Source organism: Rhodotorula toruloides (assembly GCF_000320785.1).
Source record: "Rhodotorula toruloides NP11 unplaced genomic scaffold Scaffold24, whole genome shotgun sequence".
Taxonomy (NCBI): Eukaryota; Fungi; Basidiomycota; class Microbotryomycetes; order Sporidiobolales; family Sporidiobolaceae; genus Rhodotorula; species Rhodotorula toruloides.
In genome coordinates this window covers 118,560-145,525 of record NW_015622984.1, presented here as the reverse complement: position 1 = coordinate 145,525, position 26,966 = coordinate 118,560, and the positions used below count along the sequence as shown (strand labels likewise).

At 61.3% G+C, this 26,966-nt stretch overlaps 14 protein-coding genes across 14 annotated transcripts; 9 read left to right on the top strand and 5 right to left on the bottom strand.

Moving 5' to 3' along the window:
• Positions 1–153: 153 nt before the first annotated feature.
• RHTO_03945 (DASH complex, subunit Dam1) lies at positions 154–1,497 on the bottom strand (the record flags this gene model as incomplete). Its single annotated transcript, XM_016417613.1, has 5 exons — positions 154–198; positions 311–432; positions 501–615; positions 696–1,052; positions 1,156–1,497. 5 exons carry the CDS (start codon positions 1,495–1,497, stop codon positions 154–156), a joined length of 981 nt encoding a protein of 326 aa, XP_016271020.1.
• Positions 1,498–2,078: 581 nt separating this feature from the next.
• RHTO_03944 (phosphotransferase enzyme family protein) lies at positions 2,079–3,097 on the top strand (the record flags this gene model as incomplete). Its single annotated transcript, XM_016417612.1, has 2 exons — positions 2,079–2,408; positions 2,468–3,097. 2 exons carry the CDS (start codon positions 2,079–2,081, stop codon positions 3,095–3,097), a joined length of 960 nt encoding a protein of 319 aa, XP_016271019.1.
• Positions 3,098–3,610: 513 nt separating this feature from the next.
• On the top strand, positions 3,611–5,103 carry RHTO_03943 (phosphotransferase enzyme family protein; the record flags this gene model as incomplete). Its single annotated transcript, XM_016417611.1, has 4 exons — positions 3,611–3,651; positions 3,744–3,879; positions 3,954–4,026; positions 4,085–5,103. The coding sequence occupies 4 exons, from the start codon at positions 3,611–3,613 to the stop codon at positions 5,101–5,103; spliced, it is 1,269 nt and encodes a 422-aa protein (XP_016271018.1).
• A 295-nt stretch (positions 5,104–5,398) lies between these two features.
• On the top strand, positions 5,399–10,402 carry RHTO_03942 (chitin synthase, glycosyltransferase family 2 protein; the record flags this gene model as incomplete). Its single annotated transcript, XM_016417610.1, has 29 exons — positions 5,399–6,185; positions 6,261–6,385; positions 6,471–6,675; positions 6,765–6,917; positions 7,018–7,077; positions 7,200–7,216; positions 7,314–7,321; positions 7,384–7,519; positions 7,602–7,669; positions 7,761–7,807; positions 7,864–7,932; positions 7,989–8,079; positions 8,138–8,158; positions 8,216–8,312; positions 8,373–8,479; positions 8,544–8,612; positions 8,671–8,699; positions 8,755–8,821; positions 8,884–8,924; positions 8,984–9,084; positions 9,155–9,264; positions 9,386–9,452; positions 9,511–9,579; positions 9,644–9,657; positions 9,732–9,744; positions 9,805–9,911; positions 9,974–10,215; positions 10,277–10,335; positions 10,397–10,402. The coding sequence occupies 29 exons, from the start codon at positions 5,399–5,401 to the stop codon at positions 10,400–10,402; spliced, it is 2,985 nt and encodes a 994-aa protein (XP_016271017.1).
• Positions 10,403–10,888: 486 nt separating this feature from the next.
• RHTO_03941 (uncharacterized protein) lies at positions 10,889–11,657 on the bottom strand (the record flags this gene model as incomplete). The annotated part of the gene is made up of 5 exons (XM_016417609.1): positions 10,889–11,054; positions 11,112–11,202; positions 11,264–11,286; positions 11,352–11,401; positions 11,460–11,657. 5 exons carry the CDS (start codon positions 11,655–11,657, stop codon positions 10,889–10,891), a joined length of 528 nt encoding a protein of 175 aa, XP_016271016.1.
• Positions 11,658–11,849: 192 nt separating this feature from the next.
• On the bottom strand, positions 11,850–12,878 carry RHTO_03940 (YJL055W-like protein; the record flags this gene model as incomplete). The annotated part of the gene is made up of 6 exons (XM_016417608.1): positions 11,850–12,007; positions 12,063–12,109; positions 12,211–12,268; positions 12,326–12,430; positions 12,492–12,670; positions 12,733–12,878. The coding sequence occupies 6 exons, from the start codon at positions 12,876–12,878 to the stop codon at positions 11,850–11,852; spliced, it is 693 nt and encodes a 230-aa protein (XP_016271015.1).
• Positions 12,879–13,440: 562 nt separating this feature from the next.
• On the bottom strand, positions 13,441–14,472 carry RHTO_03939 (Cytokinin riboside 5'-monophosphate phosphoribohydrolase LOG family protein; the record flags this gene model as incomplete). The annotated part of the gene is made up of 6 exons (XM_016417607.1): positions 13,441–13,586; positions 13,644–13,690; positions 13,802–13,859; positions 13,917–14,021; positions 14,081–14,262; positions 14,327–14,472. 6 exons carry the CDS (start codon positions 14,470–14,472, stop codon positions 13,441–13,443), a joined length of 684 nt encoding a protein of 227 aa, XP_016271014.1.
• A 453-nt stretch (positions 14,473–14,925) lies between these two features.
• On the top strand, positions 14,926–16,567 carry RHTO_03938 (alpha-1,2-mannosyltransferase (Ktr4), glycosyltransferase family 15 protein; the record flags this gene model as incomplete). Its single annotated transcript, XM_016417606.1, has 6 exons — positions 14,926–15,595; positions 15,652–15,890; positions 15,955–16,041; positions 16,115–16,179; positions 16,236–16,411; positions 16,500–16,567. 6 exons carry the CDS (start codon positions 14,926–14,928, stop codon positions 16,565–16,567), a joined length of 1,305 nt encoding a protein of 434 aa, XP_016271013.1.
• Positions 16,568–16,871: 304 nt separating this feature from the next.
• Positions 16,872–17,276, top strand: RHTO_03937 (uncharacterized protein; the record flags this gene model as incomplete). Its single annotated transcript, XM_016417605.1, has 1 exon — positions 16,872–17,276. One exon carries the CDS (start codon positions 16,872–16,874, stop codon positions 17,274–17,276), a length of 405 nt encoding a protein of 134 aa, XP_016271012.1.
• Positions 17,277–18,067: 791 nt separating this feature from the next.
• Positions 18,068–19,669, top strand: RHTO_03936 (Smc5-6 complex non-SMC subunit Nse4; the record flags this gene model as incomplete). Its single annotated transcript, XM_016417604.1, has 6 exons — positions 18,068–18,362; positions 18,472–18,877; positions 18,936–19,032; positions 19,098–19,154; positions 19,223–19,540; positions 19,580–19,669. 6 exons carry the CDS (start codon positions 18,068–18,070, stop codon positions 19,667–19,669), a joined length of 1,263 nt encoding a protein of 420 aa, XP_016271011.1.
• Positions 19,670–20,123: 454 nt separating this feature from the next.
• RHTO_03935 (WD repeat protein 68) lies at positions 20,124–21,842 on the top strand (the record flags this gene model as incomplete). Its single annotated transcript, XM_016417603.1, has 5 exons — positions 20,124–20,125; positions 20,284–20,866; positions 20,930–21,016; positions 21,079–21,571; positions 21,631–21,842. Coding segments are annotated over 5 exons (1,377 nt in total).
• A 285-nt stretch (positions 21,843–22,127) lies between these two features.
• RHTO_03934 (uncharacterized protein) lies at positions 22,128–22,766 on the bottom strand (the record flags this gene model as incomplete). The annotated part of the gene is made up of 3 exons (XM_016417602.1): positions 22,128–22,276; positions 22,351–22,503; positions 22,574–22,766. The coding sequence occupies 3 exons, from the start codon at positions 22,764–22,766 to the stop codon at positions 22,128–22,130; spliced, it is 495 nt and encodes a 164-aa protein (XP_016271009.1).
• Positions 22,767–22,895: 129 nt separating this feature from the next.
• Positions 22,896–24,109, top strand: RHTO_03933 (V-type H+-transporting ATPase 16kDa proteolipid subunit; the record flags this gene model as incomplete). The annotated part of the gene is made up of 7 exons (XM_016417601.1): positions 22,896–22,906; positions 23,053–23,074; positions 23,198–23,223; positions 23,317–23,345; positions 23,517–23,635; positions 23,710–23,908; positions 24,069–24,109. The coding sequence occupies 7 exons, from the start codon at positions 22,896–22,898 to the stop codon at positions 24,107–24,109; spliced, it is 447 nt and encodes a 148-aa protein (XP_016271008.1).
• Positions 24,110–24,513: 404 nt separating this feature from the next.
• On the top strand, positions 24,514–26,939 carry RHTO_03932 (small ubiquitin-related modifier, SUMO domain protein; the record flags this gene model as incomplete). Its single annotated transcript, XM_016417600.1, has 4 exons — positions 24,514–25,255; positions 25,310–25,814; positions 25,869–26,253; positions 26,310–26,939. The coding sequence occupies 4 exons, from the start codon at positions 24,514–24,516 to the stop codon at positions 26,937–26,939; spliced, it is 2,262 nt and encodes a 753-aa protein (XP_016271007.1).
• Positions 26,940–26,966: the final 27 nt, after the last annotated feature.

Genomic DNA, 26,966 nt, shown 5'->3' with positions numbered 1-26,966 from the left:
AAGGAGGATGCGCTTGATACGTAGCTTCGGTTGCACGATAGCTCGAAATGTCTGCTCGTGTTGCTGACAACCGCGGTGGAGGAGAAGAAAAGCGTCCGAAGAGCGCGAGAGAGAGACAGCCGAAGACGAGGGCCGAAAGTGGAGCGTTGTCGGCTAGGCTGGGTATTTGTTCGGCTCGAGACGGTAAGAGGTGATGCCCTGCGTACGGCAGGGGAAGGGTCAGCGCTCAGCTCAACCAGACCGACCAGTTCTTCCACTTATCCGCTGAGGGAAGGACAGGAAGAGTGGCGCCCCGGCTCCACCAACGCACCTTGACAGGACCCTTGATTACCACCTTCGCCCTCACCAGCGCCAGCAACACCTCGTTGATCCGGACCTGCGGAACAGACTGCGTCGGTCCGCCGCTCGAGAGATGGGCGACCAAGTCTTGCACTGCACGTCAACAAGCTCGTCAGCTATGAAGCTTGAGCAGGAGCAGGACGAAAGAAGAGTGGACGCACTGCTCGCGCGGGCTTGGCCGCGTTCGCGCAGGAACCAGAGAACACGCTCGGTTTCGGTTCGGCGCTTTTCGCGGACGTCGATCGGCAGAAGCGGCAAGATGGGATCGGCGAAGGCCTGCAAAGAGTACCGTCAGCAAGCCGGATTCGCGGCGACAGAGAAGCGAAAGCTGAGGAGTGAGAGGCAGCGAGACTCACGGCCATCTCCTCTTTCCGCTTCTTCGTCATGACCGGCGCCTTACCTCCTCGTACTCCTGCCGCTCCGCCTCTTCCTCCCCTCACGCTCGCACCGCCGCGCCCCCTCGTCCCTCCCCTCGTTCCCTCGGCATGTCCCGGATGATGCGACACGAAACTCTGGTCCTCGTCATTCGTCATGAACGTCTGCTCGCCCGCTCCACCCGCGTCCAATTCGGCCTGCTGTTGTCGCTGGTGTTCTTGTTCGGCGAGGAGCTGTTCTTGATGTTGCTCGTGCAGGAGCTGCGTTTGTGCTTGGTCGCGCTCGTAGCGGAGGGCGGCGCGTTCGGCGGCGAGGTCAAAGTTCAGCTTCGTAGGGGCCTGGAGGTAGGCTCGTCAGCGACTGTAGGACAGGCGACGCGCGAAAGGCTCCGAGCAAAGCTGCGGGAGGAACAAATCCTGGGTGCAAACCGGCTTGACTCACCTCGAGGAAATCGACCGTGTATCCGTTCGCCCTCAGTCCCAACAACCACCCAGCAAAGCTCTCGTTGACCCCGTCCAGCCTCTTCTGCACGCTCTCCAACTCCTCAAAGTTGGCCGTCAGATCGCTGACCGCGTCCGCCAACTCCGCAAACACCGCACTGAGGTGCGAGAGAGGCTGGGCGGTGTATGAGGCATTGTTCGACCGCGACTGCGACAGCGAGAGTGCGCGGAGGGAAGTCGTTGAGATGCGGCGGAGCGGGGTGGTTGGTCGGCCGCTGGCGGAGCGGGAGAGAGATGACGCGCGTGAGCGGGTTTGCGAGGGTGCTGCTGCTTGGGCTGACATGGTTGCGCGGGTTCAAGGGGTTGCTGGCGCGAGTTGCTCGCCGCGGACCAACGCGAGAGATGAGGATGCGAGGGAAGGCGTCAAGCGGCGGGCAGGAGTGGGCGGTCGTTCGTGGGGTTTGTGTGAGGTTTCGTCGAGCTAGGGAGCGTGTCTTTGAGCCAGGCGAAGCGGTCGAGCGGGAGTTGCGGGAGGTGGACGAGTGAGAGGGTTGATTGATGAACGAAGAGGACGGCGACCTCGCTCTGGCCGTGTCTCTGTGCGTGCGACTGATCAAAACAGCCGTTTGAGAACACTCCAGCGCGGAACAGCCCGTCAGGACGAGTTGAGCCGTCGTTGTCGCGGTCGAAGTCGCGCGTCCGCCTCTTTCCCTCCTGCCACTCACTCGCTGGACCCGACTGAGCTCGTTAGGCCTGCCAGCTGTATATTCAACACTGTCCCTTGGCTGCCCTACTAGCCGCCCGCACCGCCAGACTCGCACCTCTCTCCTCTTCGCGCCAACACTGCAACAGGCGTTCCCCCTCCGTTGCCTCAGTTTCTGCTGGCCGAAGGCGCTGCTGTCTTGACCTGAAGAGCCTGCGGATATGACTTCACCCCGCCTGGATCCATTACCCGTCCTCGGCGACCTCACCAACTCGCAGCTCGAGTCCTCGTCTCCAGCCCTCATAGGCACGGCACCGCCAAAGCCTGCTCATCTTGCCCGACCTAACGAGCCTGAGACTTCAAACGACCTGCCGCCGCCAAGGTGGGTGATGATGAACGGAGAGTCCTTGACCGAAGAGGACCGCAACTTCGTCAAAAGCATTACTTGGCGTGGTCGTCGCATGATTGTCAAGTATGGTTGGTGCGTCAGGCCGCAGGAGGCGGATATTATGCGCTTCGTGCGGGCCAACACGAACGTACCGGTTCCTGAGGTGAGGCTTTCCGCCGTCGCGCCGCAGCTCGAGATACTGACTGAACCATCTCTTGGCAGGTCTTCGCTGTCAAGGAGTTCGAGAAGCAGGTCTTCATCTACATGGAGCACATCGAGGGTTCAACGCTATTTGACTGCGACGAGTCGACTCGCCGGATGGTTGCACCGCAGGTCTTGGCCTGCATCCAGCAGCTGCGGCAGTTGCGCATGCCTCCGCAGGGTCAAATAGGCGACTATCCGGCATCGGCGTATCGTAACCTCAAGCGTGCAGTCCTCGGCTGCACACCTTCCTTCAAGCATTCGCAGATGCCGGCCCTCGATACTACCGCCGACTTTCAACGTTGGCTCGTTGTCGAGGTCGCACCTCGCATCCGCATGTTCCCCTCTGTCGAGACGCGCGAGTGTCTCGTCCCGCATATCGAGTCTCTCGACGCCTCCGCCCCAGTCGTGTTCACGCATGGCGATCTACATTCGTGCAACATCCTCGTTCGCGATGGACGAGTCGTCGGCATCATCGATTGGGAGATGGGAGGCTGGTACCCAGGATGGGTCGAGGCGGAGATTGTGGGATACTACCGCGATACGAGCGACGAGCGATTGACAGAGTTGGGGACGGTACTGGGATTGGCAGAGGAGAAGGAGAGGTGGAAATCTCGGCATCTCTGGATCCAGGCTCTCCGAGTTGCTTGAGAAGCGCAGCGGCTCGCGATTGACTCTGGTCGCAGCGTGCAAAGCATCCTTTCACCAAGTCTACAAGCACTGAACAATCGCTCACGGCGTCCGTCAACTCCGCAAACACCACACTGAGGTGCGAGAGAGGCTGGGCGGTGTATGAGGCATTGTTCAAGCTTGACTGCGAGAGCGAGACTGCGCGCAGGGAAGTTGTTGAGATGCGGCGGACGGGAGTGGTGGGTCGGCCGCTGGCGGAGCGGGAAAGGGATGACGCACGGGACCGGGATTGCGAGGATGCTGCTGCTTGGGCTGACATGGTTGCGCGGGTTAAAAGGGGGTGCTGGCGCGAGTTGCTCGCCGCGGACCAACGCGAGAGATGAGGATGCGAGGGGAGGCGTCAAGCGGCGGGCGGGAGTGGGAGGTCGTTCGTGGGGACTGTGTGAGTTGCGTCGAGCTAGGGAGCGTGTCTTTGAGCCAGGCGAAGCGGTCGAGCGGGAGTTGCGGGAGGTGGACGAGTGAGAGGGTTGATTGATGAACGAAGAGGACGGCGACCTCGCTCTGGACGTGTCTCTGTGCGTGCGACTGATAAAAACAGCCGTTTGAGAACACTCCAGCGCGGAACAGCCCGTCAGGACGAGTTGAGCCGTCGTTGTCGCGGTCGAAGTCGCGCGTTCGCCTCTTTCCCTCCTGCGCTTCAACTCGCTGGACTCACTGCTCAAATTCTAGGCGGTGCTGCCTTGCGATTCTGCTTGCGCGCTTGTCTGCATTCACTCGAATTGCCTCACGCTCTCTCTGCCAAGGTGCGATTGGTTCCTCCTGGTCGTGCATCTAACGCTCGCCGAGCTCGAGACCTCACCGTGTACTGCGTTCACAGATGGCAACTTCGGGTGCAAACGCTGCCCTGCAGGACCGCACGAACGCGCGACAGCAGTTGATGCGCAGAAGAGGTGTGTGCTCTGTCGGAACCGAACATGTCCAACTCTAGCTGACCTGCCTCTGATGCAGCCCTACTCATCAAGAAACTGCAGGATCAAGCTGTTACCGAACTCGATGGACAGCCTCGACCGACGTCGCCCCAGGGCGAGGAGGACCTGCCGCCGCCGCAATGGGTCCGAGACCACGGCGAACCCTTGAACAGCGAGCACTACCATCGCGTCAGACGCCTGCGATGGCGAGGACGAAGCGTGATCGTCAAGTACGGACCGTTTGTGGAAGAACGCGAGGCTGCGGTGATGCGGTTGGTGAGAGACCGCACATCCATCCCAGTCCCAAAGGCGAGCCTCGGGCTTCTGGCGTGTCGTTACGGTGAATGCTGCTCACCCGTCTCTCTGCAGGTCTATGCGGTCGCAGCGGACGGCGCAGACGTCTTCATCTACAGGGAAGACATCGATGGCCGCCAACTTCAGTTCTTCGACCCAGAATTGTCCTGCGAGTCCTCCGCAACGATCGCCGCCGACATGAAGCGCATTGTCAGCGAGTTACACTCTATCCGATGTCCGAATCTCGCGCCTGTCGGAGACTTCGGCAACGAGCGTTGCGAAGACTTCAAGCGCGCCATCCTCGGCTGTTCCTGGGACAGCAAGACGTCCGTATTCACAAGGTTACCGACCTTTACGACGACACGCGACTTTCTTCGCTGGCTCAGTGCAGAGTTGCCGCCGCGATTCACGCGGGCCTCGCATGCTCAAAGTCTCGCCCATGTCGAGTCCCTCGACGCTGGAGCGCCGGTCGTCCTCACGCACGGCGATCTTCACTCCGGCAACATGCTCCTTTGCGACGGACACGTCGTCGGCATCGTCGACTGGGAGACGGCCGGCTGGTATCCTGAGTGGCTCGACACCGAGATTCTGGCGTACTATCGCGACACCGACGACCCGAATGCACTCTCCTTCGTAGCGCAGGCGTTAGGCTGCGTCACGGACAACGATCGCGGGACGTCACGGTACCTCTGGCTTGAAGCGGCCAAGAATCCTGTGCCCAAGGAGTCTCGATGGGAACAGAAATGGTCTGAGGCGGGTGACTAGTGCCTCAGGCGTAGCGGATGACGTGCCAATGGAGAGCGTTCCCCGAACAACTCGCGCGGCGTTGGCGAACCGTTTCCTGAGCATGTGTATGATATCCAGCCTCGCTTCGCAGGAGAGCCTGGACACCTACGGATCCTTCTGTGAGCCTCACAAGCCTGTCTCGCTAGCCGCATCAACCCTGCGCCGTCGTCGCCGTCGCCTCGAGGACCCTTCACCGCCTCCTCTCGCTCGCTCGCTTCTCTTTCACCTCGCCGCTCGCTCAAGTCGCTTGTTTCGCTCGTCTGACACTGCTGAGATGGCTGGATACGGCCAGCAACCCTACTACCACGACCTCCCGCCCGGCCCACAGCCTCGACGAACCCCCGCACCTCCCGTCAGCCAACCTCCGTCTCACGACCCGTTCTCGAACCAGCAGGACCCGCCAGGCTATCCTGCGCCTGCTGCAGCTTCTCAGGACCAGTACGGCTACGGCTACGCACCCGCACAACACGCACCTGCGGATCCAGCGGATTACTCGGCGGGAACGGCTGCTGCGTACCAAGGAGGCGCGGGCGGACAGGCGCAGGACCCGTTTGCGACGCCCGGGCTGTACAGCGGTGGACAGGCTGAGCCGCAGTGGGCCACGCCCGTGTACGCAGCGGGAGGCGCAGGTGGAGCGCAAGGCGATCTTGGCGATTCGGCGGGAGGAGGAGGAGCGACGCAGTACCCTCCCTACCAGTTCCCGACCGACCAGTCCTACCAGCACTCTCAGTCGCACCTCCCTTCGCACCCGACCTTCGCGGCGAACCCGGCAGACCCGAATAATGGTGGTCCGGCAGACGACGACCAGGCGCCGCTGTTGCCGTCGCAGGGACACGGGCATGCGCGGTGGAGCACGACGGGAGGCGCGCTTGGGCAGGCGGATGCGATGCTCGGCTTGCCTGGAGGCTTTGACCCGACCGCGGGAAATTCGTACCCTCCTTACGGTGGCGGGCCGGCGCAGGGCGGCTACGGGCAGGGAATGGACGACGGAGACGCGCAGAGTGTCGTCAGGTATGGGCGGATCCCGCAGCGGCAGCCGAGGCGGTACAAGACGGTCAAGCGTGCGTTTCATACGGTTCTCCTTCGCTCTGCTGGCCTTCCGAGCTGACGTCTTCGCTTCCGCTTTCGATGTGCAGGCGTTCAGCTCTACCACGGCAATCTCGTCCTCGACTGTCAGGTCCCGCCCAAGCTGCTCGAGCGGTGCGCAAGGAAGGACGACCGCGAGTTCACTCACATGCGGTACACGGCCGCTACTTGCGATGTGCGTACTCTCTGCCGTCTGCTCAAGCACTTAATCATCTCACGAGTACATGGGCTGATGGTTCTTGCGCCGGGTTCACGCGCAGCCCGACGACTTCCTCAACGAACGCTACGCCCTCCGCCAAATCCTCTACGAGACCCCTCGCCGCACCGAGCTCTTCATCGTCCTCACGATGTACAACGAAGACGAAGTCCTCTTCTGCCGCACGATGCACGGCGTCATGAAGAATATCCAGCACTTGTGCGAGCGGAATCGCAGCAAGACCTGGGGGCCGGACGGGTGGAAGAAAGGTGCGTCTTGCGCTCGCTGCGTTCTCAAACTCTCATCCACGTCCACGTGATGTCAGCGAGATCCGCCTCGCTGATGCGCCCTCGCACAGTCGTCGTCTGCATCGTCTCGGACGGCCGCGCAAAGATCAACTCGCGCACGCTCTCGGTGCTCGCAGCAATGGGCGTCTACCAGGACGGCGTCGCGAAGAACGTCGTCGCGGGAAAGCCGGTCACGGCGCACATCTACGAGTACACGACGCAGAGTGCGTTTCGAGTTTGCGCTCTTCTGGCGGGGGTCGAAGCTTTCTGCTAGCGCCCGTCATCCGATCATGCTCAACACCTGACACTCGCGTTCTACGACAGTCTCGATCGACCCGGACCTCAAATTCAAGTCTGCCGAGCGCGGTCTCGTCCCCGTTCAGAGTGCGTCCGCTTGTCCTCCTCGCCTCACCTCCTGCTGTTGCTGCTTCGGCGCAAGCTGTAGGCGTATTGCTGAGGCATGTGGAGCGAAGCGCACTAACGCTTTCCTGACGCCTCTCTCGCAGTCATCTTCTGCTTGAAGGTCAGTCTTCTCGTTTCCCTGGAGAAAGCATCTGCTCTCTTTGCTTTGCCTCGTCCTCAGAACACGATGACTGACTCAAGTTGCTGTCCGCACGCAGGAAAAGAAGTGCGCCGCACGAGACTCGCTTCCCGCTTGTCCAGACGCTCACCCAAGCCTCTCGCTCGCAGCGCCAAGAAGATCAACTCGCACCGCTGGTTCTTCAACGCCTTCGGGCCGATCCTCCAGCCCAACGTCTGCGTCTTGCTCGACGTCGGAACGCAGCCGGGACCGACGAGCATTTACAAGTTGTGGAAGACGTTTGATGTGCGTCGCGAACTGGCTTTGTCGGCCTGGCCGCCATCCTCGTGGATGAAGCTGATCCTCCGGAATCACTTACGTCGCACAGCTCAACTCGAACGTTGGCGGTGCTTGTGGCGAGATCGTGGCGCTCAAGGGCAAATACTTCCGCAACCTGTGCGTCTCGTCCGCTCCACTCGACTAGCATCTCAGCATCTGCGCGCGTGAGCCCCGTCTCACCGATTCGACGTTCTGCGCGACCGTGCAGCCTCAACCCGCTCGTCGCCGCCCAGAACTTCGAGTACAAGATGTCAAGTGAGTCGCCCTCTTCCCGCTCAAAGTCAACTGATCTCACACTCTTCCTCCCGCAGACATCCTCGACAAGCCCCTCGAGTCCGTCTTCGGCTACATCACCGTCTTGCCCGGTGCTTTCTCCGCATGTGCGTTCCTCCTCGTTCACCTCGACTCCGCGCCCTTCTCACGACGCTCCGCGCAGACCGCTACATCGCCCTGCAGAACAACGCGAAGGGCGAAGGACCGCTCAAGGAGTACTTCAAGGGCGAGACGCTGCATCACTCGGTCGATGCGTGCGTACCCTCCACCCAACCTCCCTAGCTCGCAAGCTGACCTTCGTTCGCAACGCAGCGACTTGTGGACAAAGAACATGTAAGGCATCCCCTTATTGACTCGCGGAGGTCTCGACTAACCGCTAGATGCCCGCAGGTACCTCGCCGAGGACCGCATCTTGTGCTGGGAGCTCGTGGCCAAGCGCGGCAGCGCATGGCTGCTGCACTACCAGCGCAGCGCCTACGCCGTCACTGTGCGTCCGCGCTTCCTTCGCTGACGGCGTCACAAGCTAAGCGCGATCAGCTCTTCGCAGGACGTACCCGATCGAGTTCCCGACTTGATCGCTCAGCGGCGTCGCTGGCTGAACGGCTCGTTCTTTGCCGGTATCCACTCTTCGTACCACTTTGGCTATCTCTACCGGTGAGCGCGAGTCGACCTTTCCGACGACGGCGGCGAACGCTGACGAGATGAGCGGCGCCCGCAGTTCCGACCACTCCTTCATTCGCAAGCTCTGGCTCCACGTCGAGCTCTTCTACCAGACTTTCAACATGCTGTTCGTGACGCTTGCTTCAAGCCTTCCCGCTTGACTGCTGACCCTCCTGCCGGAACAGCTTCGCCTGGTTCGCGCTTGGCAACTGGTGTAAGCAGCGCCACAGTGTGCTTCCTGTTCAGCTGCTCACGGGCGTCGCTCGCAGACATCATCATGTACATCCTCACCACGTCGATGGCGGACCCGTCGTTCGGGCTGAGCGGCATCCAGTAGTGCGTCCACCTGGCGAACTTCATTGCGGTCGCGTGCGCTGATGTTCACGCGCCTCCCACAGCTTCAACATTGTCGTGCGATACTACTACCTCGCATTGCTTCGTGCGTCTCGCTTCCCAGAGCTCGGAGGACTCCAGACTGACGATTTCTGCCACTCGCAGTCTGCTGCTTCATCCTTGCGCTTGGCAACCGGCCACAAGGCTCGCACGGCTTCTACCTCGTCATCATGATTTCGTTCGCCCTCATCATGGTGTACATGCTCGTGCGCAACCTTCCTCCAACTCGCCTTGCGCCATCTCAACTGTTCGGTATCCTCACAATGTCGTGTACAGATCGCTGCGGGCGTCATCACGTACTATGGCGTCGTCCAGGCGAAGAACACGATCGAGGCGGACGGCGGCAAGTTCAATGTCAGCGATGTCTTCACAAACACCACCTTCCGGTGCGTCTGCAGTTTGCCACCACCTCCCGCTCCTCAATGTCTTCGTGCCTGTGCGACTGTGTGAGGTAGGTACTGCAGGTTCAGAGCGCGTACTGACGCGGCTCGCTCGATGCCCATGCAGCAACATCTGCATCTCGCTCCTCTCGACCTACGTCCTCTACCTTGTCTCGTCGATCATCTTTTTCGACGTACGCTACCCTTCTATGCCTTTCAAGATTAGACAGCTGACGTTGTCTCGCTTCGCAGCCGTCCCACATGTTCACGTCGTTCCTCCAGTACCTCCTTCTCTCGCCATCCTTCACGAACGTCATCAACGTGCGTGTTGAGTCTGGCCTCGATTTGGAAACGCTTACTGATCCTGCTCTCACGCACACGCCAGGTTTACGCCTTCTGGTCCGTCCAGCCCTCCTTCTCGCTTTCCTGCCCTGCTCCGTAACCGTCACTGACCGCATCGCTTCCGTCCACAGCAACGTCCAAGATGTGAGCTTCTGCTAGCTTAGAGTCTCATGAGACCGGATTCGCTGACCGCCCGTCGCGCAGGTCACCTGGGGAAACCGGCCTGAGGAAAAGGCGAGCAACGACCTTGGTGTGGCGCCGGCGAAGGGCGATGGAGTCGATGTCACGGTCCCGACGGACGAGAAGGACATGTACGTTCCCTTCGAGCGAGGCTCGCCAGCGCGAAGGGCCAATTGACCCGCCGCCTTCACAGCAACGCCGCCTACGAGGACGCCTGCCATGTGCTCGCGTCGAAACCTCCGCCGCCCGTCAAGACGGTCAACCTCGAGGAGAAGATGACCGACTCGTACCGCGCCATTCGCACGAATGTCGTCCTCGCCTGGACGCTCACGAATGGCGCGCTTGTCGCTGCCATCCTGAGCACGAGTGCGGGCGACACGGTCACGACGACGAGGAGCAACGTCTACATGGCGTTCCTCTTGTACTCGGTCGCCGGTGCGTAGCGAGGTCCGCCGCCCAAAAAACTCTCAATGCTGACCTTCGGCTTCTTTCGCAGTCCTCGCCGCCGTCCGTTTCCTCGGCTGCACATTCTACAGTATCATCTGGGTCTTCGCCGTGCGTCCTTTCCCTCTCTCGTGGATACTGCAGAAGCGCTGATGCCTTTCCCGCCTCGCAGAATTAGCACCGCAACAACTCGCTTCTCGTGTGCATTCGTGCCGCTCTTTCCTCGCTGGCGCACCTCGCTGACGCCTTCTTTCTCGCGCAGTATCCCGCCAATACCCTTTGCCATCCGTACAGACACTTCACCCAGAGATTTGCCTCGACTCGTTCCGCTGCTATACTTGTAACGCCTGCTGTTTCTGCTCGCATTCGCGCAACCCTCGCGAGCATCTCGAGAGAACTGTGTGTATGCTCCGATTCAGTTGCAACGACCACCCGTGCTTGTGTCGGCTGATGAGGGGCGCTCCGGGTCCGGCGAACCGCTCATCTTGCTACTACGATGAAGCCGACTGGATGGCGAGGCTATGCGCACAAGGCGATGGGGCGTACGGTACTGCAAAGGCTGGGCAGTCAGCTTCAGGTGGCAATGAGCGTACTGGAGGAACGCACGAGTGCGAGTCTCCCTCAGCACGGGTCCTTCTTCCTTCTCCTCAAGCTGCACCACTCCTCACGCCCCGACGCCGACATCCTCCATCTTGACATCGATCATCGATGAGCTCGCCGGCAGCGTCTGAGCGGGTCTGACTGGTGAAGGCGGGAGGTTGCGGTCAGGGTGGGTCAACTTCCAGTCCAGCCTGCCCTCGCGCAATTCCTGGATCTCCGAGTAGACAATCCTGCGCACGTAACAATGAGCAAGTCGATTCACGGGGGGAGAACAAGTCGAAGCAGACCTGAACTGGTCCTGGCAAAGCTGCATGCCGGCGTGGAGCTCGCCGACGCGGTCCATGTAGTACTTGTGGGCGATCTTGCGCAGTGCGGGAGCTGCCAGGTGAAGAGTAGTCAGGAACAGCGGGTCGGAGAAGGCGATAGAGCGGGAGCGGACCTTGCGGAGGGTGCTGGACGGACCTGTCAGGAAGAAGAACGGTCAGCAATGCGACATTGGCGCGTTTCGAGCGATCCACAGCACTCACGCATCCTGTCCGACGTTGTGCACGAGCGCAATCCAGATCTTCGACAGGTTCTGCGCCGACGATTCCTTCATCAGTTGAGCGAGAGAAAGAGGGAAGGTGAAAGCGCACCTTCGGCTCAAACCACTCGTGTGAGCAGTCACTCAGTAGAGCGTGGCCTTGCAGCACAGCCGCGACTGCTGCAAAGTCGTTTGTGCCCTTCTCGAAGACGCTCTGCGCGATGAGGACTCGCTGGATTGTCGAGGTCGAGGCGAGGACGGCAGAGTCTTCGGGCGTGAGGAGCGAGGGTGCGGAGGTCGAGTCAGACATCGTGGAGCAGGGCACTTTGAGAGAAGCTGTTCGTAGCGATTCAGCGAGAGTCAGGAGGCAAAGAGAGGAACCGAGGCGGTAGAAGGGTTGCCAGCCGGCTGAAGCAGCTTCTCTCGCTCCGACGAGCCCGAGGGATGGTACATAGCATCGCAATACAGCCATCGACTCGACCAGCGAAACCCTCGTCCTGCTTCAGAGGACAGCACGCCCTTTCCTCCGGTCCTCGCTCCATTCGAACGAGTACGGTACTGCTCCGCCTGCTCCCTTGGCCTCCCAATCATCAATAGCACGCAATGCAGCTTCTCCCCAGTCGAATGAAGCGTCCTTCGAGGCGGGTCCGTCGACGGTAACTGCGAGAAAGGCATTCAGCAGGCGTCCAGAGCGGAAGGGAAGGCTGGCACCTACGAAGGAAGTTGCGGTGACTCTCGGAGATGTAGCCTGCGGCGATAGAGCTGTGTAGGGGCGCGGAACGGGGAAGAAGAAGGAGACAAGGCAAGAAGGGCGGATCGCGGGTCAGGTACGAACGGTTCTCGAGATGCGGAGTCGGGCGCACTTGTTGATGAATTCTCGCAGCGACGAGTAGAACCCGTTGATGTTGAGCAGGACGACAGCTTGGACGAGCGAGATGAGCACGTGTGCAGGACATCGCAAGCGAAAGGGAGACTCACGCTTCAAGTGAACCCCGATTTGCGACCAAGTGGTCATCTCCGCAACTTCCTCGAGTGTACCGTAGCCTCCAGGTAGTCCGATGAAGGCATATGAGAGGTCGGCCACTGCAGATGAGACAGTCAGCCAGCGGACGAGAACCGGCGGATCCAAGGAGACCGCGCTCACTCATCTTCTTCCGCTCGTGCATCGAGCGAACGATGGTCTCCTGCTCGTTGGGTCGAGTTCCTGCTCGGTCGGGCGCTTCTTGGGCGAGAAAGGCGGCCGGAATTATGCCGTGGACTCTGCCGCCCTCGTCAAGCGCTCGGGAGCTTACGCGACCCATCAAGCCTTTCGTGCCTCCTCCGCTGCGGCGTGAGAACGATGAGCACCAGTCGCCGAGGGCGGAGCGGAGTAGGAACGGACGTACTAGACGAGGGTTGCATCTCGACGAACGAATGCGCAGGCGAGTTGATCCGCCGCCTCGCCGTAGATGGGGTCGTCGCCGAGACATGATCCGCAGAATACGGTGATGGCGTTGGGCTTAGGGTACGGAAGAAAGCAAGTCGGGGCCATGACGAGACCGGCGGGTGAGAAGCGAGAGAAAAGCGATCAAGCCAACCAGAAGCCAAGCCGCGAGTTGCTCGAGAGTTCGCCATCGCAATCACGAGCGTACCCCACGGACACCCCATGCCGCGCTCAGGACCTAGCCCAGGATCGCAGCATCGACACCGCGAGAGGAGGGAGAGAAAGCGGAACTGACGCCACCGGGAGCACAGCGAGCGTTCCGCCGCGCAGCCCATCTCCGTGGACTTGCCGTTCGGGCCTGCGACGCCGATTGCAGCACGTGGGCGCGGTGGGTGGGCCGGAGAGAGGAGGGACAAGGTGCGTGCGATGAGGAGGAGAAGGGAGCGAGGACGAGTCGTGGGCGGTTGTGACTGCTCGTAGCTTGTTGAGGGGGCCAAGAAAAGCGTGCAGAAGGGCGCCGAAGCGCGTCCAGCCGTTGCGAGCGATATGGCAGAGGATAAGATGCTGTCGCACCGGTCTTTCAAGCTTTCGACATGCCAGCAAGCGATGTCATGGATGCAACGATGCAATGTAAGCTCTACACCGGCGAGCACTCCGCCGCAGGCGCGATCTAGAGGACCTCCCTGCCCTTCTTCCGGTCCTCGCTCCACTCGAACGAGTAAGGCACCGCTCCTCCCGCGCCCTTCGCCTTCCAATCGTCGATGGCCTGCAGCGCCGCCTCGCCCCAGTCGCCTGATTCGGGTTGGTCGACGAAGACTGTGGGAGAGGATGGTCAAAAGCGAGTCCAGCGAGAGCCGGAGGCACAGAACGCACCGAGGAAGTTGCGGTTTGACTCTGAGATAAAGCCGGATGAGATAGCGCTGCAGTTGATGCGAGAGGGAGAGGAAGGGATGGCGGTGACCGGCGGGCGGTGAGCGGAGACGAGGTGGATGAGCGTTGCAGGCTGAGGGAAGAAGCAGGATCCGACGCACTGATCGATGAATTCTCGCAGCGACGAATAGAACCCGTTAATGTTGAGCAGGACGACAGCTATGAGCGAACCGTGTCAGCTCAAGCGAAACGAAGCGGAATGCGGAGGCGACTCACGCTTCAGATGAACACCAATCTGACTCCATGTCGTCATTTCTGCGACTTCCTCGAGCGTGCCGTAACCGCCTGGTAGACCGATGAAAGCGTAGGACAAGTCGGCCACTGGGAGAAAGGCGGTGAGCGAGCGAACAAGCGGACATCGGCAGGAGAGTCTGGCTCACTCAGCTTCTTCCGCTCGTGCATCGATCCAACCACAGTTTCTTGCTCGTTTGGTCGCGTGCTGTTCGCCCGATCAGGCGCTTCGGCAGAGAGGAAGGCCGCAGGGATGATTCCGTGGACCTTGCCGCCCTCGTCCAGCGCCTTCGAGCTGACGCGGCCCATCAAGCCCTTCGTACCTCCTCCACTGAGGTGCCCACTCAGACGTCAGCGAAGACTGGACGCATCCTGAGGCGCAAGGATGGACGTACAAGATCAAGGTGACCCCTCGTCGCGCCAGTGCCCGAGCTAGCTGATCCGTCGCCTCGCCATATACAGAGTCCTTCCCTGGACTCGATCCGCAGAACACCGTGATCGCTTGCTCCTCCTCAGGCTGAACGAGGCGAGATGCGGTCATGGAGGCGAGAGAAGGCGACAGCGGCGTAGGACAGTGGGGGCTGGTTCGTCAGGCGGCAGCAATAGTGTCCAATTCGGGTCGGAGTCGGTCGGCTAGCCTGGGCAGGCGAGTTTACGGGAGCAGCGGCGAGGTGTAGAGGGTCAAGCGACGAAACGGGGGTCTCGCGCTGCCGCTCCACACGCTAACGCTGGCTGGACCTGCTAGACGCTCTTCTGACCTAGATTGACTGCTACCACACGTACGAGCTTGCGCCACGCTGCGCCAACGTCGAGGGGAGCGTGTTCAGCGAGGGGAGGAGATCAAGGGTGAAATTTCGGCTACGGCGAACGAGGGACGTAGTACAGGTGGGTAGCGCAGTTCAAGAGCCGATCAATGCCGTTACACGCAAGCTGAGCCCGCCTCGAGCTGTTGACAGCCGACCCTCCTCCTCTCGACTCTCCCGAAGCGAGACGGATGCTTCCTCGCCATTCAACTTCTCCAGTGCGCCTAAAAGGTCACCCCAATGTGCGGGAAGACTTGCCACTACTCGCCCGAATCGCACCCTTCCTCGCCTGCGTTCTGCTCGCCGTTCTTGTCCTCACTTCCCTCAATCCCTCTCCCTGGACTTCCCCATCACACCTGTTCCTTCGCCGTCCTCCGCCACTCGTCGATACCGACAAACATGTACCGCCAGTCAGCCGCTGCAGCGACACCTCCCTCACAGCGCTCGAGGGGCGCGAGAACGCCGCCATCGTCCTCCTCGTCCGCGAATCCGACCTCCCCGAACTCCTTCCCACCCTTTCCAATTTCGAGTCCCGCTTCAACGCACGCTTTCGTTATCCCTACGTCTTCATGTCAGACCCGGATGATCCGCCGTTGCCGGACGAGTTCAAGCACGAGGTTAGGAAGGTCTTGCCGGAGGGAGCGGTGACAGAATGGGGCGTCGTGCCCGAGGCGCACTGGCGGATACCGGAATGGATGGACCAAACGGAGGTCAGGGCGGGGTTCAGGTTGCAACAGGAGAAGGGGGTGCAGTATGCTGGGAGGGAAGGGTATCACCACATGTGTCGCTGGTACTCGGGCTTGTGGGCGCGGCATCCGCTGCTCGCCAAGTACGACTGGTACTGGCGGTTAGAGCCAGGAGGTGCGTCGGACTTGGCGCTTCTGGACTACGAGTCGATGTTTACGTTCCCCTCGCAGTCCGCTTCTACTGCACCATCTCCTACGACCCCTTTCGCTTCCTCGCCCTGCATAACAAGGTCTACGGCTTCGCCATCACCGTCATCGACCAGATCAACACGATTCCCTCGCTCATCCCGACTGTCCTCGACTACCTCGAAGCCAAGGGGATCAAGCCGCGCGACCCGCACATGTGGGAGTTCCTGATGCGCAAGAATGGCCAGGACTACGCCGCATGTCACTTCTGGACAAACTTTGAGGTGCGCGTGCCTCCGTTGGTACCGTCGTCGCCTCTCGGTTCTGACCCGCAGATTCTGTTCGCAGATCGGAGACCTGCGCTTCTTCCGCTCGCGAGAGTACCAGGAATTCTTCCGTGCGCTCGACCAAGCGGGAGGTTTCTATACGGAGCGGGTGAGCTGTGAAGTCCTCGACGTTCGCGCAGACTAGATGCTGATCACTCGCTCGACTTGCTCGTCGCCTGCAGTGGGGGGACGCGCCGGTCCGCGCTCTCGCTCTCGGTGCGCTCGCAGGCATCGACAGGATCCACCAGTACGTTTCGCTCTGACTTTCGCTCACCGCAGATCCTGACAGAACAACCTTGACAGCTTCGAAGACATCGGCTACCAGCACGACTGGTTCTTCCAGTGCCCGTCTCGCTCAACGTCTTCGCTTGGTCCGCTCAGCGCGAAGGAGGGCGGGGCTGTTGTCGGGTGCGAGTGCGACTGCCCAAAGGCGGGCGACTTGCAGGGAAGGGCGAAGGGGAGGGAGCTGGTCGACATGAGTGAGTTCCGCGTTCTCCGTTCCCCCGCTTTTCACAGTCGCTCCCGCTTCTACCAAGGCTGCCACTGACCCGCTCCATGCGTGCGCAGACGACGACTGGCGCTACTCGTGCGTGTCGTTCTGGAAGGAGGCGGTCCGCAAGTCGCGCGGGAAGTGACGGCGCGGTCGTGCGTGTATACCACCATGTCAATGTAGTTTCGCTGCCTTCGTGCGCTGCCAATGCACAAGCAAAGTAGGCTTCCTGACGGACTACTTGCTGGGCCGCTCGTTCCTCGCTACAATGGCTACGTCCGGACGCCGTGATCTCCCTTTGGCGCACACGCGTACTCGTTGCAATTATCTGCCCGTCCTTGCAGTCTCAATGCTCAGCTTTTGCCCCATTCGCCGTTTCACCTCCTCTCCTCTTACTCTTCCTCGCTCACTTCCTCTCGTCGCTTCCGATCAGCCTGCAGGACCACATCATGCTTGTCTCGAGCGCTCTGAGCACTTTCCGTCGTCTCACTCCCGCCCGCCCTCTCGCCCTCGTCCGCTACGCCTCTTCGTCTCTCCCCATGCCCATCCTCCCCACCGAAATCGACCACGTACAGGCGACGGGGCGCCGCAGCTGCATCATTGAGAGCAAGAAGCTCGAGGTGCTCCCGTCGTCGGCACTGGAGGAGCTGCTTGACCAGGCGAAGCGGAACGGCGAGGCGATAGAGGGGCTCAAGCAGGAGAACAGCATGCTGAGGGCAGGCCAGGAACGCATGGAGAGGGAGCATAAGCTGGCAGAGAGACGAATGGAGACGGCTCATATGGTGACGCAGGAACGGCTGGATGCGCTGGAAGAGACGCTCTATGCCTCACAACATCTGCTCGGACGCTGGTAGTCGTGAGTGCGTCCCCAGCTCCTCGTATTGACGCTCCTAATCCGCTTCTACCCTGCAGATGTCCTCCTCGCTGTTCACAAAGCGGCACAGGATGCTGGGATGGTCCCGGACCCAGCCTATCGCTGGCGCGAAGGAGCGTTGGCTGGTGCGTCGTCCGCAGCTTTTCCTGGGGCTCAGTCATGCTGACAGCGCGCTACTTGCTTGGTACAGGTCAAGTCCTGTCGAAACTGCGACGTCTGAACGACGACGTTCTCCGTGTGAAGGAGCAAACATCCCAGCCATCCCGCAACACCGATTCGGTCACGCCTCCGCTTCCTCGTCAAGCCTCACTACTACAATGCCCTCACAGCTGCCCATAAACTTGCTACTCGGCCGAGGGACCTCAAAACGAAGCGAGACGCAATTGCGCACCCTCCGTCGACTCCGGATGAGCTCAAGGCGACGAACCTGACCGCATTGCAAGAGGCGGGCCTTGCGCATGAGGATGCCATGCATCTGGCAAGGAGAGCGTCGGAGCTGTACGGGTCCTAGGTGTGTCTTTTCCGGTTCATCGCCTTGCTGCTCGCCCATTCACCCGTATCCTCGCTCTCACAGTCTCGCCTGCGCATCGATTTCTGTCCTGTCGTGTCTTCATTCTACATTTTTGCATTGTTGTTGTCGACGGCTCTGCATTCTCGTCTTTCGCACTCGCTTGGCTCGTCCTCGTCTCTTCGCCTCCTTCTGTTCTCGCTTTCCCCGCCATACCGCTCCAGACCCCGCCCAGACCGTTTCTCTAGCTACACGCAAGCTGAATGCCCGCTCGCACACACGCCTCGACCAGCCCGACCACTACAAACAAGGAGAACATGGGTGGTTCGCCGACGCGCGACGTCAAGGGCAAGGGACGCGCTCGGGACGACGACGACGCTGCGGATGAGGATGACTTGTATGCTGAGAATGGTGAAGACGAGCAGGACGCGTCGAACGGGGCTGGGGAGGGAGATGAGGCTGATGAGGACGCGGAGGAGGAGGACGACGACGAGAGCAAGATGGAGAAGCAGAGGGTGATCAGGGCGGAGTACAGGAAGCTCCAGAGCACGACCGACGGTACGTACGGTTCCCTTGAGACCGCTCCTCTCGCCCTGCGACCACCCTTCTCCTCCTCCCGCCGCTGTAACAGTTCGAGGCTGACTTGCTCGCGCTCGCGTAACGACAGATCTCCGAGGCGACTTGCAGAACACGTCCGTCCACGACCTAGCCGACAAAGTCTCAAGCGCGAATGTCCTTTTCAAGCGTGTCGACCGCCCTTCCGAAGCCGTCCTCGACTCCAAGGTCCTCATCGCCACGTCCGAAGCCGGTGCTCTGAAAGCCCGTCAACTCAAGATCGATGCCGACGCGTTCGACACGGACGAGTTCATCGCGAGGCTCGTCAAGTTTATGGGAGGACAGGCGAACGCGAGGGACGCGAGAAGGAAGCGGACGAGGGGGAAGCGCGCGGCCGAGAACGACGAGGACGAGCTCGACGACGACGACGAGGCTGAGTTTGACAGGCCGATGAAGTGGATCAAGGTCGGCAGGGTGCTCGCGGCGCAAAGCAGGCGTGCCGCCCCGTTCGACTTCATGTGCGCCGTGCCCCTCTCTACCCGTCGAGCTTTTCGCTGAATCTCGTTTCACGGGCAGGTATGGTCCGCTGGCGATCGAGGTCAAAGAGAAGAAGGCGCGCACGCAGCGCGCCAAGAACCAGATTGACGAGGCTGAGAAGATGAGGCCTGAGGAGGTGCGTACAGCGGCTTCGAACACTTCCGATCAGTCTTCATTGCTGACGAGTATGCTTCTGCGCAGCTCCAAGCGGACGACGTTGCGAAGAACGAGAACGAGACGGGCAAGGTCACTGCCAAGGTGCGCTTCGAGTCACTTCGAATCCTGATGCCTCTTCAAGCCGTGCTGATGGATGCACGCGCCCGCAGATCGCAAAACGCCTGCAAGAAGTCGCTGGCGACCGCGGCATTCCCTTCCTCGAGTTCATCATCAATCCGCACTCGTTCGCACAAAGCGTCGAGAACGCCTTCTTCTTCAGCTTCCTCGTTCGCGAACAGAAGGCCGCCATCGAAGTCGACGAGGACGAGAGCAGCCCCACGTACGGCGACACCATCGCTTTCCTCGTCGATCCCGAGACGGCCGCCTCGACGGCGGCGCAGAGCGCCAAGAAGGTGCAGATCGTCCTCGAGCTGACGCAGGATGTCTGGAAGGCTCGTCGCGACTCCCTTCACCCGTACGATGACCCAGTCGGGCTGACCTTGCGTCTTTGGCTCCCGCTCTCACAGGAGGCGATCGAGGCGTACGAGATTGACGAGCCGGTCATCCCCCACCGCGAGGCCTTTGTCGCTCCGACAGCCACGGGCAAGAAGTGGTAGAGGCTGTACTACTCGCTTGTAGACTCGAGTCGTGTCCTGTTGTCAATGCCTGTTCCTCTCCGTAGCAACCCTTCCGTGACACTTTGCGCTGCGGGCGCCGTTCCGGTCCACTCCTTGCGCTTTGGTTTGGTCGCTGCTGCCTTAGCTAGTCGTCGCGGGTCTGCAAGCGGCGAAAGAGCGCGAGACGAGCGAGTTTGACCTCGACGAGGAGGGGTCCTCGCGAGTTGTCCTCTCCCATTATCGCTCACTCGCGCTCTTCGCTCGCTAGAGGTGCTCAGACTGTAGTTCGGCTCTCGTACGACCTGCTGAGCCAGCGCATCGCTTCACCCAGCCCCTTCAGTGCCCTCACCATCGTCCTCGAGCGCCTCCCCACCTCGCACAGGCATTCCCGGCGCTCCCTCCTCGCACAGGCTCGTCCGTGGCGTGCGCGCAGCTCAGAGATTAACCAGACAGCATGTGAGTCCGGACAAGCCGTCTCAGCAGCCCTGCCTCGGCGTGCGAGCGCGTTGTCGGCCGGACAAGGACGGTGCTGTCATCGCGAGGGAGGAGCGGACGGCCCTCGCTGGGCTAGGACGAGTAGCAGGGACCGAGTACTGACGAGTGACGCTCTTCAGGCCCCCTACAATCCTCGACTACCATTCAGACTGCCCGACGTTCGCCCTCTCCGTCTCACCCCTATCCAACTCGTCCCCCTCGTCCCTCCGCCTCGCAGTCGGCTCGTATAACGAGACCCGCACCTCCGCTCCACCCTCCTCTTCTTCCTCGTCGAATGGCGCGGCAGGCGGTGCAGGCCTGAGCAACAACTTCACCGTCGCCTCGCTCGATCCGGCGTACCTCGACCTCGAAGACGCGTCCGATTCAGACTCCGAGACCGCCTACCGGTCGCGAACGACGAGACAACGCGTCTCGGGTGGAAGCGCGTACCGGGCTGTCGCGAGGGCGCCGCTGCTGTATCCACCGAGTGCTGTGCAGTTTGCGCCGGCGAAGTTGAGCAGTAGCTTGGGCGGAAGCGGCGGGGGAGTCGGCTCAGGGGGCGAACAGAGAGAGGTGCTTGCGACGACTTCCGAGTGCTTGCGGTTGTGGGACTTGGTAACGGAGCAGGAGGACGGGGCGGCAGGACGAAGTGCGAGCGGATATGTTGGAGGAGGCGCTGTGCCGACGCGGAATCGGCTAGTCAGTCGGGCGACACTCCAGAATGTACGTCTGCCCTTCCTTTTCCGCTCGAAGACAAGAAGAGCTGACAATCCTTCGCTCTCGCAGTCGAAAGCCGAGTTCTCCGCACCTTTGACGAGCTTCTCTTGGTCGATGCTCCAGCCTATTCACATTGTGACCTCGTCAATAGACACTGTGCGCGGCAACTTAGGCCCTCGCCATCCTCTGTTCGCGCTGATTCTCACTGCCGCCTGCAGACCTGCACCGTCTGGGACATCTCGACCGGTGTCCCCGTCACCCAGCTCATCGCGCACGACCGAGAAGTCTACGACGTCGAGTGGTCGCCCCAGTCGCCCGAGATTTTCGCTTCGGTCGGCGCAGACGGCAGCGTCCGAATGTTCGACTTGCGGTCTCTCGAGCACTCGACAATTCTCTACGAAGCCGCGCCCGCACTGCCCTCCTCTTCTTCCTCCAAACACAACGGCGGCTCTTCCTCGACAAGTCCCCCCTCGACGACCGCAACGCCTCCACCACTACTCCGCCTCGCCTTCTCTCCCACGAGCCCAACCTACCTCGCCGTCATCCACGCCGAGTCGAACGACGTCCAGATTCTCGACACGCGGAGTCCGGGACAGCCGGCTTTCGAGGTCAAGGGGCACAGGGCGCCGGTGAATGGGTTGGCGTGGGGTGGCTCGACGATGATGGGCGGAGCGGGCGAGACGAGCGGGCCTGGGTGGCTTGCGACAGTCAGTGCGTCGCGTTTGTCCTCCTCGTACAGCGCCGCCGAGTCTGACGCTTTGCTCCCGCAGGCGACGACGCGACCCTCCTCCTCTGGGACCTCTCGCCATTTCAACCACACGCACAACAGTCCACCCGCTCAGCACCTCAACAGCCCAAACGAGTCTCGACGCCCTCGCTCGCTTATACCGCGCCGAGCGAGATCAATGCCGTTGCGTGGGGAGGAGGAGGCGAGTGGGTCACGATTGGGTGCGGGAGGGTCGTGAGGAGCGTGAGGTGCTGAACCTGCATTGGAACACGTAGCTGTGCAGGATCGCAGCCACTCGAATCCGCTGCTGGGCGTAAGAGCTTCTGGTGACCACGCTTGGCCGGAGAAGGAGTGGAAAAGTTGCATGGATAGTACATCAACGAGGTCACGAGTACTGGTATGCGAGAGTAGGTACGAACGACAAGGACTGGTATGCGAGAGTAGGGTACAAACGACAGCGAAAGAGTATCAAGCTAGGCATCTCCTCCAACTTTCCCACCCGCCGCAGAGGTTGGAGTTAGGATTGAGGAGGAGGTCTCGCTAGCGGGGCCTTAAGGTCCAGACGTTGTTATTGATCGTCTTGACGTCCTCCTTGACGCCCCGCAAGTCCTCCCTGATTCCCCGCAAGTCCTCGTTGATGCCGTCGAGAGCGGAGGCAAGGATGAGGAAGGGTCCGCCGATGCCAGCAGCTGTTGCTCGAGGGCATGTCAGCAAGGTTCTCCCGTCTCTCCGACTGTTCAGACTGTTTGAACAAGCAACGCACACTGCATTGCGAGATAGGTGGGTCCAGGCTGGGCGGGTGCAGGAACGGCGACTTGTCCTCCGCCAGGGGTCGCCGTGAAGTACTGCGTGGCAGCAAGGTTCTCGACGGCGACGGCGTAGAGCTCGGCGGCCGACTGGTTCTGCTGGAACTCCGCTGGCGAGTTCAATCAACGAAAGTCTGTCAGCGCAGGCAACCACGGAGGCACGGCGAGCTGGCCACTCACGCGCGACGGGATTGTAGACCTCTGCAGCATGACGGTACTCGCTTGCGACACGACGGGCGTTGGCGAGTTCGTCGGCGGTGGGCGGGTAGGCGGTCACTGTGGGGAGGTCTTGCTCGGCGCGGTGGAGTGTCGCGAGGGTAGGAACGGGGAGGGGGACGTTGTCGAGCGCAGCAAACACGGGTCGTGCAGCCATGGCTGTCCCAGCAGGAGAGGCGATGGAGGACGAGGAGCTGGCACTAGTCCGCGAGTTTGTATTCAGTTGATTACAACGAGGACAACCCTCGCTCGCCCTCTCCACCGCATCTCGACACAGCCAGACACGATGAGCTCAGTGTGCGCTGCGTTCTCAGGGCTCCCCTTAACCCACCTGAACCGCAACGAGCGCCCGCCGTGCCGCCGTCGCGCTTCCTCACCGCCAGACACTGACGTCCTCGCTCGCTCCCCGTCTGCTCGACACACGCGCCGTTCGATGGGTGCAGTGCATTCTCCGAGGGCTGCCCCGTGAGTCGGCTCGGTCCAGCTTTCTTTCAAACGCCAGGCGACGGCGAGACTGTGAACTGACACCCGTCCTCCCCCTCATCTCCCGGTGCACGCACTCCCTCCCACGCTCTCATGCGCTCGCAGATCTATGCTCCCTTCTTTGGCGCGATGTGAGTGGGCTGCAGCGGTGGTTGGCTGGTTCAATGGCGGGCTTGGAGGGACTGGAGTGGCTGACCACGGATGTTGGATCGCTCTTGACGCAGGGGCTGCACGGCCGCGATCGTCTTTACCTGTGCGTGCTGGCAGTCCTTTGCTTGGACTTTGGGATGCGAAGCTGACTGAACTGTACCGCTGCACCTCTCTCACCTCGATCCCCTCGACCGCCTCGACCGCCGACACCTCCCACCTCTGGACGGTACCCCTTCCATTCGCTCAACTCCTCCTGCGACGATCCGCACATCAGGCCTGGGAGCATCCTACGGCACGGCCAAGTCGGGCGTCGGTATCGCAGCGATGGGTGTCCTCCGACCGGACCTCATGATGAAGTGTATCATTCCCGTCGTCATGGCTGGTATCATCGCCGTGAGTACCTCCCTCCCACTCGCTCGTCGAGTGACCCGCAAGCTCACTCGCTAACGCTCGCTCGCAACTCACAGATCTACGGCCTTGTCGTCTCGGTCCTCATCTCGGGCGGCCTCGCCTCGCCCATGTCGCTCTACGCCGGCTTCATCCAGCTCGGCGCAGGTCTCTCGGTTGGCCTCGCCGGTCTGAGTGCAGGATTCGCGATCGGAATCGTCGGAGACGCCGGTGTGCGGGGTGTCGCGCAGCAGAGTCGTGTCTTTGTTGGAATGGTGCGTCTCGTCGGCAGTCTCTTTGTCGCCTGCGTTACCCTGCTTCGGGCCTGCTCGCTGACTGCGTCGAATCTCTCTGCGCACAGGTCCTGTGCGTTCGCCTTCCAACGGCAATGCGCGGTCTCGTGCGCTCTGGCTGACATGTGCCCTCTCCCCGCGCGCAGCATCCTCATTTTCGCCGAAGTCCTCGGATTGTACGGCTTGATCGTCGCACTGATCATGAACTCGAAGGCGGCGGACGCACCCGGCGTGAGTGCACTTCCCCTGCTCTCCTTCGTGCACAACTCACGCTCCGCCCCGCGCGCAGTGCTGAGCGGACCGAAGAATCGTCTACTCGGCAACGCTGCTGGAAGACAGACTTCATCGAGCGATCGGACTCGCCTTCGTTCCATCCCCCAGCCATTCCCGTCCTCCCTCCTTGTTCATTCACCTCCGTTCTTCTTTCTCTCTCTGCCTTCTCGTTTTCTTTTGCAAAGAAGCAGTCCCGCCGAGCCTGGAATCCAGCGAACCTCTGTTTGCGAATGCTCCTTGCTCGAACTCCCCTTGCCCGCATACTTCGTCCTCCACTCCTTCGCTGGATTCCGCTGTTCCGCTCGCGCTGCACACAACATGAGCTCCTCCTCCGAGCTCGAAGTCGTCTCCAAAACGCGCTCGCCGCCCAAACCGCGCCGCTCAGCGCGCGAGCGACGAGTTCCTCGTTCTGTGGATGAAGTCGCCGCGTCGGCTGCACCGCTCGCACGGAGGAGGACGGGAAGGGCGTCGGAGAGCTCTGGCCTCGAGTTCACGGGCGCGGATACGGATGGTGACCTGGACTTGAGCGGGTTGGATGAGGCGGACCTGGGGAAGGGCGGAAGGGGTGCAGCAGCGCAGCGTGCACAGGCTAGCGCTTCGAGGACTACAGAAGTTCCTCCAAAGAAGACCGCTCCAGCTACAACCGCCAGATCGAACGTCGTCACGCTCCCTTCCTCCTCCTCAGCGCCGGACCTCTCCTTAACCCGAACCTCTCCTGCGCCTTCGACTTCCGCTCGCCCAGCTTCATTTTCGACATCTCTCGACAATGTCCGATCCTCTGCCGCCCCACGTGCGAGCACCTCGGCCGATCCCATCCCCTCAACCTCGACTTCCCGTCCTCTCCCTCCCCCTCGCAAAGCCCCCCGCGCCGCACCCGCGCCGAAGAAGGCTCACTATTCATCCGACGAAGCAGACGATTTCTTCGTGAGGGCGAAACAGGCCAAGGGAAACGTGCCGGCGAAAGGCAGAGTGCCTGGTGCGGCGGGAAAAGCAGTGGGAAGAGTGCCTGCGGCTGCAAAGGGGAGGGGAGGGTCTGCGACACCAAGACCTGGCAGTCCAGGTGCGTTGTGCGCCGGTCGAAGTCAGCAGCGGGACTAACGCGACTTCCCGGCAGCGAAACGCAAGGCCGTCGCGATTTCCGACTCTTCCGACTCCGACACATCTGCTTCGTCTCCTCGTCGTGGTCGAGCGGCATCCGATTCAGACTCGGATGGCGTCGAGGGCATGGCAGGTCCATCGAAGAGCCTGAAGCTGCCGGAATGGGCGCGCGGCGGACGAGCAGGGATGAGCGGTGCCGACCTCGCTCGTCTCCAGAAGGGCGTCGGAAAGAACCGCAAGCGCAAGCGGTTAGACGACTCGGACAGCGACGATGGCGGTTTGAAGGCTGTCGAGGCGATCGGTACGAGCAGGGAGGCTGCGAGAATGAGCAGCAGCGAGTCGAGCGACGAGGATGCGGATACGGACGACAGTCTCGAGATTGCGCTAGGTGGAGGGAGGAAGGCCAAGCACAAGGAGAAGGAGCCGGTCAAGGTTGCGCCGGCGAAGCGGAAGAGTCTGTCGCCGCCTCCACGGTCCCCGAAACGACTCGCCAAGTTTACGGACCGCCTGCCGGATGCTGGGTGCGTTGGACTACCTTTCCTGGCGCTCTCCGCGGCTGACTGTCGTATGCACAGGCTTAACGCCCCGTCACTCGGCTCTTTGCGCACATCGCCGCGCAAGAACCTCTACGCTCAGCCACCTTCATCCCCTCGCAACCTTTTCGACCGAGATCAGACGCCCTCTATATCGTCCGCTGAGTCAGAGAACGACGAAGAGGAGGTCGAAGTCGGCGAGATGCTCGATCCTGCGCTAGCCGCCATCCGCTCCTTCGTTGGCACTTCAGCACGACTGGGCGCGTCGTCCGGTACGACGCCTTCGCCGCAGAAGAATGGCTCCGCAGCGCAGACCGCCTCAGCGAAAATCACGATCAAGCTCAAGATGGTGTTTGACCCGACTCGCGTCGTGCCCGAGATGGCGAAAAAGGCGTACGAGCGGGAGGAAACGTTCGAGCTGGGCTTGGTGGGCTTCTCTGCTTTTCGTAAGTCTGGAACGCACTGATGAGGTCCGCTTCGCAGAACGAACCCTTCTCCGCCCTCTTCTACGCCCTCTCCGTTCGTCGCACCATTCCTCGCGCCGACCTCATCCTCACCTACCTCCGCCACTCCTCCTCCGCTACTTCCACCTCTCGCCAAACGCAAGTCTTCGAGTTCGGCACGCCTGCGTCGCTCGGCCTGCACGCGAACGCCGACGTCGACATGCGAGGCTATACGCAGGACATCTGGGAGAAGTGTAGGAAGGTCGATGCGGCGAAGCGTGCGGGTGGTGGAGACGACGACCTCGAGCTGGAGGCGGCGGCGGCGGCGGCTGAGGCGGCGGCGCGAAAGGCAAATTCGCCTTCGATGGCTGACTATGGGATGGGCGGAATATACTCGGATGACGAGGCAGAAGAAGGCGACGCCTTTCCGCTCACGATCCGCGGCTCGGCGACTCAGTCTCTCTCGCTCGCTGTCAAGCCCTCGACTACGATGGCACAGCTCATCAAGGCTTACTGCCGGCACTTCCGCATCACCGACGCCGCGCGACAAGCCAAGATGTCGGTCGAGTTTGACCACGAGCAGCTCGAGCCGACTATGACAGTCCAGCAGGCGAAGGACGAGTACGATCTCGAGGGCGAGGAGACGTTCGACCTCAAGGAGGCTTCGTGATCTGTCTATGGCGCTCGTATCGTTCGA